At 37.9% G+C, this 17,195-nt stretch overlaps 1 protein-coding gene across 1 annotated transcript in view; it reads left to right on the plus strand.

The window, feature by feature from the left end:
• Window positions 1–17,195, plus strand: part of FNDC3B (fibronectin type III domain containing 3B) — a 269,959-nt gene that overhangs the window by 130,963 nt on the left and 121,801 nt on the right. The window contains exon 6 of the mRNA XM_015564176.1: window positions 1,468–1,758. Within this exon, the coding sequence (XP_015419662.1) occupies window positions 1,468–1,758 (291 nt within the window). The remainder of the gene's footprint in view (window positions 1–1,467; window positions 1,759–17,195) is intronic.

Genomic DNA, 17,195 nt, shown 5'->3' on the forward strand with positions numbered 1-17,195 from the left:
GAGAGGGGGAGAGAGGGGGGGGGGGGGGGGGAGAGAGAGAGAGAGAGAGAGAGAGAGAGAGAGAGAGGGAGAACTGAGAGAACTGAGAGAGACACTTCAAACCTGCAACCCAGGTACATACACTTGACTGGGAATCAAACCTTCTAACCTGTGGTGTGCAGGCCCATGCTCTTAACTATTGAGAAACATGGGCCAGGGCATGAATGTTTGCTTTTTAAAGGTCTTTCCTAAGTTTTGTGAAGAGAAAGAAAGTGAAAAGTGGAAACACCAGTTGTTAACTAGGGTGGCATACAGTCCTGGTATGCCTGGAACAGGATTGGGTTAGGTCTTGCATGTAGGACCCTTTTTTCATATAAACATATAAGGACCCAATCTATACTGTGTTTTGCATTTTAAATAATATCTGAATATTGCTTTTAATTTATTTAAATTTAATATATCCCCCTTCTGCTCCGATCATGAGATTATTTTGCAGGCTCCCATTTTCTTTAGAGCCACTTAAAAATATGCATAGTTAAGCCAGCTTAACATTCTACTAGTCTTGCCTCCTGATTACTCCAACATAGGAGTTTGAGACCACAACCAAACATATTCTATTTGACACCAAGTTGAAGGGATGGCTTATGTTCACCCTTGCAATATCTTCTTGAATATTGTCCCTGATTCTGTGAGCTTTGACTCTTTTTAATAGAAATTTCTCATCTCATCATTTTAGTAGGTTTTATTCAAATGTTGGCTATTTTAGATGCCACAAGTTACTCCTTTTATTCTGGGTGCTGTATACTTTCCAATAGAAAGCTATTCTGTCTACAAAGGTAACTATATTTTTAAGTATCTTGATTCTAGGTACACATTTAAGGGGTATTTTATTTTTTCTAACTTTTTATATATTGCAACAGCTGAAAAAATATTTTGACAGACAAAATCAAATTTATAAATTCAATCAGAATAGGAGCTTTTTTTTTTGTTGGACACTAATTTTGTCTTCTTTAGTATAAAAGTGTCTGAAACATGTCTGAACACACAGTGTAGTAATTAAAGATTAATTATTCCTAGCCCAGCTGGTGTGGCTCAGTGGTTGAACATCAACCTAAGAACCAGGAGGTCATGGTTTGATTCCCGATCAGGGCACATGCCCGGTTTGCAGTCTCAGTCCCCAGTTTGGGGCATGCAGGAGGCAGCTGATTAATGATTCTCTCTCATCACTGATGTTACTATCTCTCTCTCCCTCTCCCTTCCTTTCTGAAATCAATAAAAATATTTTTTGTAAAGATTAATTAATCTTTGATCAGAAACAAATGGGACTATTATAAGCATGTATAACATGTATATTATTTTCTTAAAATATTTTAATACTGTATTTAGTAATATTAAAAAAGCTTGTTAATAGTCAGGTTATTTAACCATTTAATAATTTATTATTGAAACATAGACTGAGCTGGCATTTGTCATAATCATCCATTTTAGAAATTATACCACTCTATGGAATGTCAAGCTACATTACCCGGGAAGACCAGTACATCAAGCCTCCACACAAAAAACTGAAAGACCGCCAGATCGACCGCCAGAATCGCCTCAACAGCCCACCCTCTTCTATCTACAAAAGCAATTGCACAACCGTGTACAATGGCTATGGGAAAGGCCACAGCAGTGGAGGCGGTGGAGGTGGAGGTGGCGGCAGTGGTGGTGGGCCGGGAATTAAGAAAACGGAGCGCCGAGCAAGAAGCAGTCCAAAGTCGAATGATTCAGACTTGCAAGGTAATGTGCAAAAATGTTTGCCCCGAGGAGAGAATTACTGAGATGGGGTCATCCTAAAAGAAACATCTTTTACATAAGAGCATTATATATTATGGTGGTTGGTCTTTCTACTAGGAATCTTTGGGTAGACTTCTGATCTTTTTTTTTTAGGACAATATAGCATCATCTCTCTTTTATTAACACTTCATGGGAAAATATTATTTTTTGGTTATATGTGCCAAGTACTACTTAATCTCAGTAACAAGTATCTGAAAGTGTCTTTACATTAGCCTTTTTCATTTGTGTCACTCTAAGTAGATAGATGTGGAAGAGATCCAAAGTAAAACAATATTTCTAAGACAGAGGGATAATTTAAATCTCAAAATAATTATACATGATAAAACCAGGTGTAATTCTGTGCTGTACTGAAATTTATCATTGTGTAAGAGGAATATATTTCTGTTTAGTTTCAGGTATGAGTTATTGTGTAACGCTACCTTTGGCATCCCGAATGAACTTTTCATAGACTAAGAATGAGATGCAAGAATTAGGGTCACCACATATTGTAGAGAGACATCCACTCAAAAGGGCCTATGTTTTTTTGCAGATTAATCTTGTAGGTATAGATCAGTTAATTTGGGAAAGAACTTATATATGTTTTAAATTCAGTTTTTAGATAAGATTTAGAGAAAACCTATTTTGATGCCCCAGGAGTTAAAAACAGAGGCTTTTTGAAGAAGATAACTTTTTTAAATCCTCACCCGAGGACATGTTTATTGATTTGAGAGAGAGAGAGAGAGAGAGGGGGTGAGAGAGAAAGAAAGATAGAGAAACATCGATGTGAGAGAGAAACATCGATCCATTGCCTCCCATATGCTCCCTGACCAGGGTCACTTGAAACCGAAACCTTAGGTATGTGCCCCGATCCGGATTTGAACCTACAATCTTTTTGGTGTATGGGATGCTCCAACCAACTGAGCCTCCTGTCTGGGGCAAGAAGGTAACATTTTGATAAGCTAGGTGAGTTTACAGATATAAACAAAGGCATGAATAACTGTAAAAGACTGGATAAGAACTGATTATTATACTCATTAAATATCCCCTTTCTTTATTGGACCATAACCAGGGAGAAACAAGACGGTGTACGTGCGAATCTGTGTGTGAATGAAAAAGATGGAGGTTATGTATGTTTGATTGTGTAAGGAAGACTGGACTCTGTCAGAGCAGAGGAAAACGGTAAAACCGGACGTTGGCATCAACATTGGCCCCCATATGGATTGTATGAGTGAATTGTAGCATAAATAAGAGGAATAGTAAGATAACAGTGAACTGTCAATAGTCATTTCTCTGTGTGAAATGTATTATAGGTTCTTTTAATTTTGGCTTTATTTTTAATTCTCCAAGTTTTATGAATTATTCTTATAATTATTATTAAGCATTTCCCCCAAAATTTTTCTTATATTTACTTATTTATTTTTAACTTTTTATTGATTAAGGTATTACAAATTATTATATTATTAAACAAAACACAGATAAGTATATAAAAGAGACCCAAGCTTCAAGAGGCCTTGAAATAGCTCTTAAGGCAAAGCCCTATATTTTCCATATAGAATAATTTTTCATGAAATAATACTGTCATTTCTAAGTTTAAAATTATTTTATTACCTTAGACATAGACTAAAATTCATACACAAAAAATTAGAAATGTTTTCCTAAGGAGAATTTCAGTCCACAGGAAAGAAAGAATGTATAAGCTATCTTCAGAGAGCTTATGAGGTTTGATCTACCTTGATTAGTTCATTTATTCTATAATAACTTTTGTTCTGTCTTACACCAAAAGAGATTTAAGGAAGATGACATAGATACATATAGAGGCTTATTTCATTAAGGACTTGAGAGGTTTACATGTTGGATAAAAAATAAGTCTTCAATTACCCAAATGCATTGAAAACGTATGTCCTGACAGAAATCTGCACACAAATGTGTATAGCAACTTAATTCATAATTGCTAAAACTTGGAAGCACCAAGATGTCCTTTAGTAAGTGAATGGATAAGTAAGATGTGGTACATCCAGACAATGGAGTATTACTTAGCGCTAAAAAGAAATGAACTGTCAAGCCATGAAAAGACATGGAGGCATCTTAAATGCATATTACTAAGTAAAAGAAGCCAAATTGAGAAGTCTATGTACTGTATGATTCCAACTATATGATATGCAAAATTATGAAGACAGTTTTTTAGATTCCACATCTAGTAAGTGAAATACGGTATTTGTTTTTCTCTGTCTGGCTTATTTCACTTAGCATAATATCCTCTAGGTCCATTCAAATGGCAAGGTTTCATTCTTTCTAAGGGCTGAATAATATTCCATTCTGTATATGTACCAAGTCTTCTTTATCCATTCATTTATGAATGGATACTTTGGTTGCTTCTATATCAATAAAAACAGTCACAGGCATGTAAAGCACAGCATAGGGAATATAGTCAATAATATTTGTAATCACCATGTACGGTGTCAGATGGGTACTAGACTTACTGGGGTGATTATTTAATAAGTTATATAAATGTCTAATCACTATTTTATACACCAGAAACTAATATAATACTGTATATCAACTACAATTGAGAATAATATTTAAAAAAACTATGGAGACAGTAAACAGATTCATAGTTTCTAGGAGTTAGGAAGAAAGGAGGAATGACAAGATGGAGCACTGAGGATTTTTAGGGCAGCAAAAGGACTCTGTATACTATAATGGTGAATGCATGTCATTATACATTTGTCAAAATCCGTATAATGTATAACACTAAGAGCTCCATATACCCTAATGTAAACTATGGACTTTGGGTGATGGTGATATATCAATGTAGGTTCATCAGTTGTAACAAGTGTACCACTTTGTGTGAGATTTTGATAGGTGGGACAGGCTCTATGAATGTGGAGACAGTGCATATATGGATGGGCACACTCTATACCTTCTGCTCAATTTTACTGTGAACCTAAAACTGCTCTAAAGAGCAGCCCATTAAATAAATATCTGAGGAAACTGAGGAGAAATAAGATGAAGACAGTAAGTTTGTACATAAAAGAATCCTATAGAATTGCTTATGTAGGCCATGTAGGAGGCTCTGGGCCTCCTGGTTGTCAAAGCAAAGAGGGAAACATATCAGATGGAGAAGGTAAACAAATCACCTCTTATGTAGTCCATTATGTTGCTCATGTTTCAGTCTGTTTCAGAATGTAGTGTTGGCCGTAGTAATCACCAAAGACTTTTTCTGCTTTCTTATAATTGGGAACATTCTATCCCAGACCATCTTTGTGCTTGCATTTATTTCAGCTGACTTCTATACCCAGGAAACAAGTCTTTTACATAATTCTCAAGTGTATGACACCATCTGATTAATATTAAACTGCAGTTAATACTAGAGTGATGGATCTGTTTCCATTCATATGTGGTTTACACAAGAATAGGATATACACTTAACCATGTTATGGTATTTTCTAAAGTCTACTTGAGTTAAGATGTCCACATTTCCAGAGGAGGCCAAACTTTTTACTTCAGAATTCCCTAGCTTTTGAGGAAATCTAAATGAGTTAATTACCCTTTTACCACTTACAAAAGACAAATGTTAACAAAAAAGGGACAGATTTTAAATTTGTACTTGGTCCTGTGAGATTATATATATATATATGTGTGTGTGTGTGTGTGTGTAAATATATATATATATATATATTTTAATACAGATTCCTAAACCTCACTTCAGACCTCCCCAAATCAGAATCTCTTCACCTAATCTGGCTTCATGTTTTTTTACAACAAACCTCCATTGGGAGTGATGGTCAGCCAAGAGAACTATGTCTGATATTTTTTTAAAATATATTTTTATTGATTTTTAGAGAGGAAGAGAGAGATAGAAACATCAATGATGAGAGGGAATCATTGATTGGCTTCCTCCTGCATGTTGTACCAAGCCCACAACCCAGGCATGTGCCCTTGACCAGAATCAAATCTGGGACCCTTCAGTCCACAGGCCAACGTTCTATCCACTGAGCCAAACCGGCTAGGGCGAACTATATCTGATATTAAAGATGGTTACAGAGGTGTGGTTCATGACGTTGTTCCTGATGTAATATAGGAACTTAGCTTAACTAACCATTCTCTACCTACCTCCTGGGACTATGCCTGGTGGATAGCAAGTACTCAGTAAATATTTGTGGAATGAATCCTTCATCTTAATTGCTTTGTTTTCCAGAATAGGCCTTCTGTTTGAACACGTAATTATTGTACCATTTCCTCTTCTAGAAAAAATTGCTGAAGGATAGAGTTCTGCAGCCACCCCCTCCTTTCATTTACAATTACCTTCAGGAAAACAGCCTGGGCAGGACAGACTCCCACAGTGCCCCCAGAGAAATGGATGATTCCTGTTTCATTGCACTAACTACCTGGAGTTAATGGTCTGATGTGGGTGGAGAACAGGGCTTTGGTATCAGACATCCGGCTTTGTCACATGCTATTTGCTTTTAGTAGTCCCTTCACCTATAAAATGGGTATTTTAATTTCTGTTATTAAATATTAAAAATAGCCTCTCTTAGTTCTTAACACTTCAGTATGATGGTCACCCTTGTTACTTGAACATTCTTACTGTCTTCCTCCTGTAATCTTAGGGTCAACTCTCATCCCAGGGATCCCCTTCTCAAAACAGGTATCTCTCTACCCTCCCTCTGCCCTTCCCCTGTAAATCAGATGTGGCTTCCTTCTGCTTACAGCCATCTTACATTTTGAAAGCCAAACCTGGACCACTTCTTCTGAAAGCTTCGTTCAGGCTCTCTGGGAGGGATTGCGACTGGGCAGAAATCTGGCATCTCAGGCCAAGTGCCACGTTATGGGACACTGACAGCTGAGTGAGAGAGCACTCTGGATACCCTCTGGGGCATCCTTCGGAATGGACCCTGTCTTCATGTCTTCTCGTACATTTCTTATAAGCTCAAGCTCTGATTGCCTTTGCTCAGTGTGATCCTTGATTGACTTTATGTTTTAAGATGTGTGATGATTTTCCTCCCAATCCCATCCTCTGTATTATGGATGGCCACAGCTGCATTAGATTTGAACATGCCATTCCCCTCCTTGATGGGATAGTCACATTGTCTGGGGAATAAAATCTAAACTGCTTACTGTGGCACCCACTAGCCTCCTAAAGTACGGCAGGTCCTCCCCTCCCCATCCTGTGCCCGGTGCCCAAAGTTTTGTCCTATTTCATGAATATGCCTCATTCTGTCTTCTTGGCCTGTCCTTTCTGTCCCTCTGCCTATCAAACTCTCAGTTTTTCAAGAACCAGCTCAGAGAGCACCTACTCTGTGAAGCCTGCCTGTCTTCCCAGGGCGTAATAATGAGGACTAGTTAGGGGAAAATACTTCAAGAATTTTTCTCTTTTTCCTTTCCCAGATTTGATTTTGGATCAGTGCTTGGGCACCAAGTCCATGGGTGCTCAGGACAGGAATGGAAAATGTCCTGTGTGCAGATTGTTGTGCAAGAGCTGGGCCTTGCCTATTCTGTGGCCAAAACCCAGTTAAAATTGTCCTATTGCCTTTCATCACAGAGGCTAAGGTTTTTGTTGCCCTTTATTAAGAGGGGAGTCTTATTCCTTCCATCTTATCCTTAGTAAAAACCAAAGCATTTATTATTAAGGAAGTTACTGAGTGGGATACGGGTTTGTAACTGAAATTCCCCAATTTTCAACCAGAGTTGTAGTCCCTTTGTCATGTATCCCCAGAAAGGAGAGGAAAGTTATCTGCTATGTTAGAAATGATTATGTGAAGTCAGAGTGAAAAATCAAAACTTTGTGAGGATCCATTGGTGGGGAAAGAGCCCCTTTGAGTTGCTAGCATACAGATGGTAGCTTATGTGAAGACCTTTAGAACTTTAGAACATGTGGGAAAAATTGAGACAAAATGGTAAGAATTCCAAATATAGTAGAAATGAGGATACAGCATACTTTTGGCATCTGACCTTTGGAATTGTTGAGAATCCAAAGATTCAGTTACACTTCAGATGAAATTCCACCACATAGAGTCATAATTTCTGATTGTAACCCTGAAAGCCGGTGACAAAAGCATTACTCCTGAGCTTTTCTCCTTCAGAGATCACAAATTGCCTTCTGACCCGAGCTGTAGTTCTTATTATCAGGTTTTTGTATTCCAATCCCTTCCCAGAAGGTCCTCTCTGACACTTTTTTCCTGTCTTTATATGTTTCTATTGTTTCTCAGAAGCCAGAATCTGCCCCCAGTAGCTGTTTACTGAGAATTAGCAGGGAAGTTTATGTATTCTGCTGATAAGAATGACTGTAGTAAGGTCTGAGATGGTGGACAGTTGTAGTCCTTGAAGGCTGCCCTCGGTTGGACGTGGGGGCTCTGGGCGGGGGTGGCTGCATCCACCTGTGCAAGGCTGACAGTGTTTCCTTTGTTCGAAAGGACGAGCCTACTGTTAATAAGGTCTGGAATGTTGGGAGTCAAGGCAGATTTTGTTTTGGAATCTCTTTCGGTCTTGGCTCTCTGTAAGAGAGAACACTGGTGCTTTTCTGCTTAAAGTAAGTTACTCGGCGGGGCTTTCACACTACATAAGGGCCTCCTCTCACGGGCACCCTTTCTAGCGCCGATGCATATCCCCTCTGCAGGCTCAGACAGGGCTTTGGGAAGAGAGGGTGTGGAGGGGGCAGGGTTCTGTTTGCTCATAGAGTGTGTGCTTGCTCTCCGCATTTGAAAACGTACAGTTTCTGGGTGGATTTTAATGAGTGCTTCATGTCTCAGGTCTTTGGCGGTGATAAATCCTGTGTTTTCACCTGTCTGCAGCTGCAGAGGTCTCCTAAGCATGGCAAACCTATCAAAAAAAACATGGAAAAACTTAAAAGTGAGCTCAAGTCAGTGGAATTCACTCCTCTTTCAGCCAAGTACAGTCTGAAAAGTGAAAATAGTCCAAACAAGCCCAAATAACTTTTCCTTTTTAAAAAGATAACGTAGACTTCTGGAGCCAAATGCAAGAGACATTCTTTTCGGTGAGAAACTGGGCATTTAACACCCTCACTTCTATTTTAAATGTGGGCTGCCAGACCCAGGCGTCCTCAGTTGTGGAGGCCTCTGAGTGGCTGCAGGCCGTGGAGCAGCTGCCCACCTGTGGATGGGAAAGGACAGGCTTGGAGACAGAAGCTGTTTGGAGAAGGTGCGTGCTGCTCTTTGACCTGTGGCTTCTGACCTGGGCATTCCCCTCTGAGGGCCCAAGCCGGAGATGTTAAACCATGAATAACTCTTGTTCTGTAAGACCCCCGTATGAGAGAAGTGCTAACTTTAATAGTGCACAGGAAAATCTTCAGTTCAACAAAGAGGAAACTGTAGTGGCCCAAATTGTTGCTGATGAGTGGAGTGTATAGTTGTCTTTATCAAGTTACATCACTCATCCTCTTTTTGTCCTTTTCCTTATATTTATGTTGCAGTCTGGAATGTTTTAAAGATGTTACTATATTATATTTTCAAGATGAGACATTTTTGTCATGTCAGTTTAACAAGTCTTAATTCATTAAATCATACTTGAAGCTTAATATTTTTCATTTATATGTTAAAGGGCAAGTGACATGTGAAAAAATTCTTTGCATTTCCTTTTGAAATGAATGTTTACCAGAAGACTGAGGGCAGGATTTTGATTAGTTTCTACCATATGTAGTACTTAACTCTGTGAACCCATATTATTTTCTCTGCCTTTTTACTTTCTTGGGAACTGATCATAGAGTCATTTGGATGACATCAGAAGCCATGTTGGTAAAATACATATCATTCCAAAGAATCCTTTAAACAGCAGATGTAAGTGATGACATGGTTTGTTTCTGGTACATATATAACCTTCAATTTTGTTGAATTGAAACTTTTGTATGTCTTTCTCTCATTTAGCTAAGTTGACTTCTGAATTTAACTGGGTCAGAGATCAGCATCACAAATGTGCCCTGCTTAGAAGCAAAATAGCTTACTAGTGGGAACCTTGCATTTAGTTCCAGCTCTGCCACTTGTGAGCTGTGTGCCTTTGAGGAAGATAGTCTCCCAAAGTTTCAGTTTCTTCACATACGTATAAAATGGAGGTAATTAATAGCCTGTATTTCAGAGGGCTGTCATGAGCTCTTAATACAGTTTCAGACTCTTATTAAGACTAAGTACTTTAAAAATATTGGAGTGTGGTGAAGAAAGACCATGACATTTTTCTGCTTATGAGAACTGCCTCCTGGGATCATGTTAACAGTACACCCAGCCTCTGATCACACCCCAGAGTGCTGAGAGGCAAGACATCCTGCAGTCTGGGTCATGCTGAGTAACCTTGAGTGCCAAGGACTTGAGATATGAAGGGATTACAAGGGGCGTCTAGACCAAAAAAAATTCTCTTGGCTATGGCTACTACCCACAAACAAGCTGATGAATTCTGAGCAAGAATAAAATTCAGCCCTCTTTCCTCAACGTTTCTCTGCTTCCTCTCTGAGCTGGATTCTCTTTTGAGGCTGAGGAGTGGAGCCTGATTCTGTTTTTTAATCTGCTCAACACATTGACTGCTTTAAATTCCTTAGCTAGATATTAGAAGTTTTGGGGAAAGGTAGGTGGGAGCTGGTTAGCTGGAGATGACTTAGGTGAATGACAACTTTTTGCTAATACTCATATTCCTTGTTGTAGGGGCAGTTAGTTAATCCAGGTGTATACACTAACTAGGAAGCACACTAAATTGCGAAGTTCAGCACTTGCACCTCGGAAATTATACCTCATCACTTCCATATCCTATTGGTCATATTGCATTAGTCACATACCGTGTCTGTTGTGTCTCTTGACACATTGTGGGAGATGTCTACACAGAGGTGTGACTACCAGGAGAGGATGTTCAAGGGGTGGGGTGGGGTGGGGTGGGGAAGAGAAGGGGCATCACAGAAGCTGGCTGCCACAGTGTGTAGAGTCGGAAACCATTTCTGTGAATAGTACATCTGAACTAGTCTCAGCATTTGTGCTGTAATTGTGGTTACTTTCCCCCTGTTGTATCAACATTGACTTGTCACTGGATCTCCTTCTGTGGAACGGTCCTTTAGGATCCCTACATAAAACTGCTGTATGTAGAGGCAGGGAGTTGAATCTTGGGTTTTGTGGGATTAGTGTATTGTAATGTGACAATTATAGTCATTATTACAGATGTGCTAATTACAGGTCATCCTTCCTGTCATGACTAGCCTTGGCTTTATTTTTAATTTAATTTGCCCAACCAAACACACCACAGTGTAGCAGACTATATTACCCTGTTTCAACTTTGGGTGCTGTAATTAGACCTTGAAATTCTATTAATTGAACAGAGAACACAAGTGTGGAATGGGAAAGGTCTTTGGAAACAGGAGTAATGCTAGCTCATTACTTATTATTTACTCTTTACAAACAAAGAGCATAAATGTCCTTGTAGTTGACTATAAAATTTCCTCTTTTTTCTCTGGTGTCGAATTTACATTTTGAAAAATGTTAAGATCATAACTACTCCTTGCCAACTGCAGGAGAAGAATGAGGCTTCCCATGTAGGTGTTGTGCTCAGAAAGGGGCAGGAAGGACTTGGTGATAGTGGTGAGGATGGTTTGCTCCAAGCACAGAAGGGAATTGTGATGGTTCAGGAAGACTGGAAAATAAGGAGGCAGGAGAAAAATGAGTAGGGCTCCAGAGGAATGGCACATTGAAATAAAAGGAAGTGGCAAAATGGGAAAACAACTAGAATGAAAGGAACAGACACAGTGGGCAGGGACGATAAGATGGACTGTGAAATAAAGATAATTTGGGGAAAAACAAGAGGCAGAAAATAAGAGAGGTTTCATGTTCCATTTTTATATATTCCATTCCTCCCACTAGGTTAACATTTTCACAGAGAAGTGGGGTGCAGAAAGGAAAGCCTTTTGCCCTATTATAGTCCATGAGTCCTTTTGATGGCTGCTCCATTTTGAGCAAATCTCCACGTGAATAAGCTCTCACTCTTCCTACTTGGACTTTCCCAAAACTTATGTCTTCCTCCAGGGCTGGTAGAGCTCCCACTGCCAGTGAACAATGATTTGATAAGCAAATTAAAAATACAGTCTTAAAAAAATGAATAAAAGAAGTGACCTATTTCACTTCAGTGTTTCTCACTGGAGACTAAGATATATAAAAGTTAAAGCATGGTATCATTCTGGATAGATCAATGCAAAGAAATCTGTATAAATATATAAACATATATATGTATGTACATCTACACATATATAATTATATGTTAAAATTTATGACTATATAAATTATGATAAATATATTTCAAATGTATGCATTTTACTTAAATTTAATATGTTAAAATTCTATAAACATTTTATTATAGCCTTTGCTCTGCCATTTTCAGAAAAATAAAATTTTTAAAAAGTCCCAAAAAAAAGCAGTCTTAGGAAGAACTTTGAAAGGAGTTAGCAGCACATGGTATTGAGATACTGGGTTTTTGATTAGTAATGAAGTGATGTTTTAGAGCTTTGATATTCTTAAAAGCTGAAATTTAGAAATCTTTCCTAATTTTTAATTTTAGCTTAAAAATTAAGAACAAGTAAAGGGTTTACCATTCCTTTACCTCTGATCAGTGTGCCTTTGTTAATGGCAGCCTGCTTTAATTGAAGATGCCATGATTATTTTTAGGTCCTCTTGCCATCTAAAGCTTCTTTAAAATGCAGTCCTTTCTGAAGAAAAAAAAGGAAGTTCACTTTTACCTTACCTTCACATATCATAGAGAGGAATATTGATGGCATTTCAATTATGTGCCCAAGCCTTGCTTTGTGTACTTACTAGAACTAGCTCATCAGAACAGCATGAGGAAGAACTAGCACTACCAACAATTGTTTTTAGTATCACAAATGCATTTATTACTGCTACTCTTAAGTCACACAGTGAACTTAGATTGACCTCTTTTTCTCTATTATTTGAAAAGACACAAATTATTTTATGGAATGGTAAGATCCTTAAAACCAAGAGGAATGAAGAAACTGCCATATTTTTAGTTCACTAAGTTCCTCAAAACTATTTCAGTATCTTGCCAAGCACATTAAAAAAAAATATTTAGTCTTTCAGGAAGATTTATCTGTTGGTGGAATGTTGCTTCAAGGAACTCCATAAGATATCAGCACTCTTGAAAACTGGTTAAATCATGTGTTGCTCAAGTGAAAATGGTTATTGGTGCCATAATTCTTCAGCTACCAGGTTTTCTCTCTTTTTTTTTTTTAACCTTTTAAAACACACTGATACCATTAATATTACTTACTACTCACACTATCATCTGTGGGATAGAGGATGGCTTGAATTTGATTGTAGGCAGTTTATTATTTGAAACTGTATTTTGATGTCATTGAAGATTTCCATTTTATAGACTATTATTCTCCATAGATTTCACTATCTGGATTTAGTGGACTCAGCACCATCTAAAATACCATCCATAAGGGCAAAACTGTCTTTATTAAGTTTGAGAGGCACTACTACATTAGTATTTTATACTGGAAAGTATCTTTTAGGTAGTGTAGATACATGTATTATAGAATCAGTAAAATTTCCTACTGATTTGCCTGATTCTGCAATGTGATACATACCTGTTTTCTGTGTCATTTCTTTGAAATAATTTCAGGGCAGTCGGCTACTATTCTGTGATCATGTAACCCATAGTTGGAATAGAAATACAGTGATCTTTCATACATTAGCCTTTGTATTTAAGCTTTCAGAACTTTTGCTTTTTGAACGTGATAATCTGTGGGATGTTTTATACCCAGAAATTAAATTCTCACCCGTTCCCCTTTTTCTCCTATATTATACTTTGCCCCTTGCATTTTTAAATTCTGTGATTTCTCTTCTGCATCCCCTATACCTGGCTAATACTATGAATGGATTTTCAAAATCCAGAACTTTTTATTTACTCATTCATTTTTCATTTACTACTGGGATATTTTTATTTTTGTTTTGCTTTTTGGCCTGGGAAAGGTAGTAGGAAATGATAGATGAGAAGAATAGTTTTAGAACTAGGTTTTTATCATAGCTTTCAAACTACTTACTTTTGAAGGAGAAAGGTTCAAGACTTGCTCCAACTTTAAAACAATGTTGCAAGATCATTGAGTGACTGAGGAAAAAGGTAGCACCATAAGTTCATGGTCCTTCTGTAAAGGAGTATAATCTACTTGGTAGATCATCTTTGTCTTCTTATTTCCATTTCCTTCCTTCTCACCCCTTTTGCCATGTTTATTATCTTCAGTAATCTCCTGACTAGCAGGTAACCAGCCCTGGATAAGAGCGTAAGGGAGGATGTGTCCAGAGTACTGCTGTTAATGGCTCTGGTAAAGATTTGGTGTATGAGAATCTGAGACTTAAAATGATGCTCAGAAATTATAGGGTTGATTCAGGTATTTAGTAGGTTCATAGGAAACCGCTGACGTTTTTTAAGTTCAAAAACAGTTGAGTATTAGAAATTTAATATGATCTAACCTAATATTCCAGACCCCCAAAGTGACTGATAATTGAGAAGTGTCTATATCATGTATATGTCCGTTCTGTTGTTTTACCTATTGATTCCCCTCCCCACCCATCTCCTTTCAATGTCATGAAAGAATAAGACAAAACAGTGAACACCAGTGAATGCCGTGATTCATCCACAGATACGTTATTTTTGTAGGCAGCATATCAAAGGTGATATTTTGTGGGAGCAGGGGGTCAGTTAGTCATGTGTGCAAGGCAGGATATACTGGATTTTATAGAATTACCAGGGAATAAAATGAAGGTTACAATGTCCAAGATGTTTACTTGAAATGGTGGCTAGAATCATATAGATTAATGCTGGTGAATGAGACACAAGATGGAAAATAAACCATTCCTAGACAAGTGGTAATCAAAGGTGACAATTATGTTCATTATACTTTATTTAGGTGGTGGTTTTCTTCCTGGAAAATTACCTTTTTTTAAAGAGAAATTGGAGGCATTTGAGAATTAGATATTTTGTGGAAACTTGTGTGTAATTTTTCAGTTTTATCCAGTTTCATAAGTCTTCAGGGAATATTTTCAGGCCTAGATTTATGGACACTGTACATAATATCTGTTACCAAAAGAACATTCTCCTATTAGGCTTATTGGAAAGCATATTATCTGTCTTTTTGCTACCCTGTGTGAGCAGATGTTCCCTCAGCATTTTGAACCATTTTAATGCACAAGATGAGAAAAACAGGACATCAAAAGAAAAAGATCGGCATTAATTTCTGTGACTAGGAAACTGCATTTGAGCAGGGGTAAATGTCCACATTCTCAATCTTGGTTATCCCTGTGCTAAATCTGGGGTAAGGCAGTGTGGTGACCTAGTCACTGTCAGACCCCAAAAATTCAATAGCAAATTTCAGTTCTGTATTAGTAGGAGAATGGATTACAAATAAAAGTTTATGATAAACTCTAGCATGGTCCTGGCACACAGTAGGAACTCAGTTCATTTACTTTGGTTTGACTTTGCTCTCTATTCATACTGAAATTACTGCTGTCCATGATAAGCTGTGTATTAGTATCCCGTGACCCACAAATGACCACACAGTCAGTGATTTATTTAAACAACAGAAAGTTGTTGAACTAATTACTTGTTGAACTAATTCTCATAGTTCTGGAGAGAATCTGGACAATACAATTTTGGAGGCCAAAACTTCAAAATCTGTGTCTCTGGGCTGAAATCAAGGTGTTGGCGGGGTCAGGCTCCCTCCAGAAGCCCTCGGGAAGCCTGCTCTCACCTCTTCCCGCCTTTGTTGTGGCTGCATTATCTCTGTCTTCAAGACCAGAGTCTTCACATCCCTGTGGCCCCCCTTCACATTGCTCTCTCCTCTGAGTCTGTCAGATCCTCCCCCTTAGAAGAATACATGTGATTTCAGGTAAGGCCACCGGGATCATCCAGGATAATTTGCCCATGTCAGCATTCTTAATGTCCATAGACGTTGCGTGTTAGATCACATTCACAGGTTCCAGGCTTGGGGCCATTTTCAGCCTACTACAGACTCTTCAGTATCCCCAATCTAGAAACCGGGCCAGAGCCTGCCCACTATCCTACATAATGTTTAGGTCGGATTGCTGCATTAGCTCACCTTCAGCATCCACCACAGGCTTGTCTGTGAGTTACAGTTAATATAAAATATAAATAGCAGCACCAAGTACCTGTCCCTAATAGTAGCATAGGCCAAGAATCAGTAAGCACAACTACTTCCTCTATAATAGCAGTTTGCATCTGGGAAATCTCTGCACAGTCAGTGAAGCTAATTGAGGCAAGTTAGCTAATTGACTCCTGTAACAATTGTTCACTTTCACTCTGGAAATAGAAGTGAGCTGTGTCGTGGACTTGTATGTGTACACACATGTAAATATGCAGGACATATTTAGTGGAAGTTAAATATCAGGATCTGTGCAATTCTTTTAAGAGATGAATAGTGGAATTAATGGTATTTCCTAAAAAGAAGTGAAAGGAGCCTAATTTGCGACATATTATCTTCAAAGAGGAAACTAACAGAGTTTTCACCTAGCATGAGATAAGACTCACTAAGCTCTTCAATTTTTAAAATTGAAAGTAATGCATTCTTAATGAATCTAGTGATCCTGTAATGATTAATGGTTAATTGTTCTAGAATTACTCTAAGAAAATTCCCTAAGAGCTGATGCTATTAGCCATTGATTGGATAGCTAATGCTGTAGATTGATTACACATGTCCTTTTCTTGATAGCTGTTAACCGAGTGGGGTCTAATAGTTGGTTAAATTTTGGAGATAAGTTATATGGACACCAACGTGTCATAAACGTGATAAATTCTAAAGTCCTGTTATCTGCTTTGCTGTGTTTTTAATAATTATTGCCTGATGTAATGAAATTGTGTCTTATAGATTTCCTTTTTTTTTTTACCCTTGGGTAGATTTTTGGCCTAAAGTACAAAGACGGAAGATTTCAACTATATACATGATAGTATTTGAAATCAGTTAAGATTCTTTATTCCTCCAGAATTCTATGATTCTGTGAAATTGGTAGGAAATTTATATCAAAGTTAAGTATGTAACTTTATAGTTTAAATTTCAGCAAATCATTGCTTGAACATAATAGTCAGAACTCTGTACCTGCTGAGAATTTCAAAACTTTCCTTGGACTATAGTTACAAGGAGTACTAAAACAAGAGGTTGATGAAAGTAATGAAATTGAGGTACAAAGCCCAGAGCGACCGTTATGATCGAACGACCGGTTGGCCAGTCACTATGATGTGCACTGACCACCAGGGGGCAGATGCTCAATGCAGGAGTTGCCCCCTGGTTCAAAAACAATTAATTTGAGTTTAATTTTTATTTCTTTTTTGTTTTTAACTGTTCAAAAGTTATTTGGGTTAGTTCTCTCCCCATCTCTTTAGTATGTTGTGTT

This window comes from Myotis davidii, unplaced genomic scaffold, assembly GCF_000327345.1.
Source record: "Myotis davidii unplaced genomic scaffold, ASM32734v1 scaffold115, whole genome shotgun sequence".
In the NCBI taxonomy this organism is placed as follows: Eukaryota; Metazoa; Chordata; class Mammalia; order Chiroptera; family Vespertilionidae; genus Myotis; species Myotis davidii.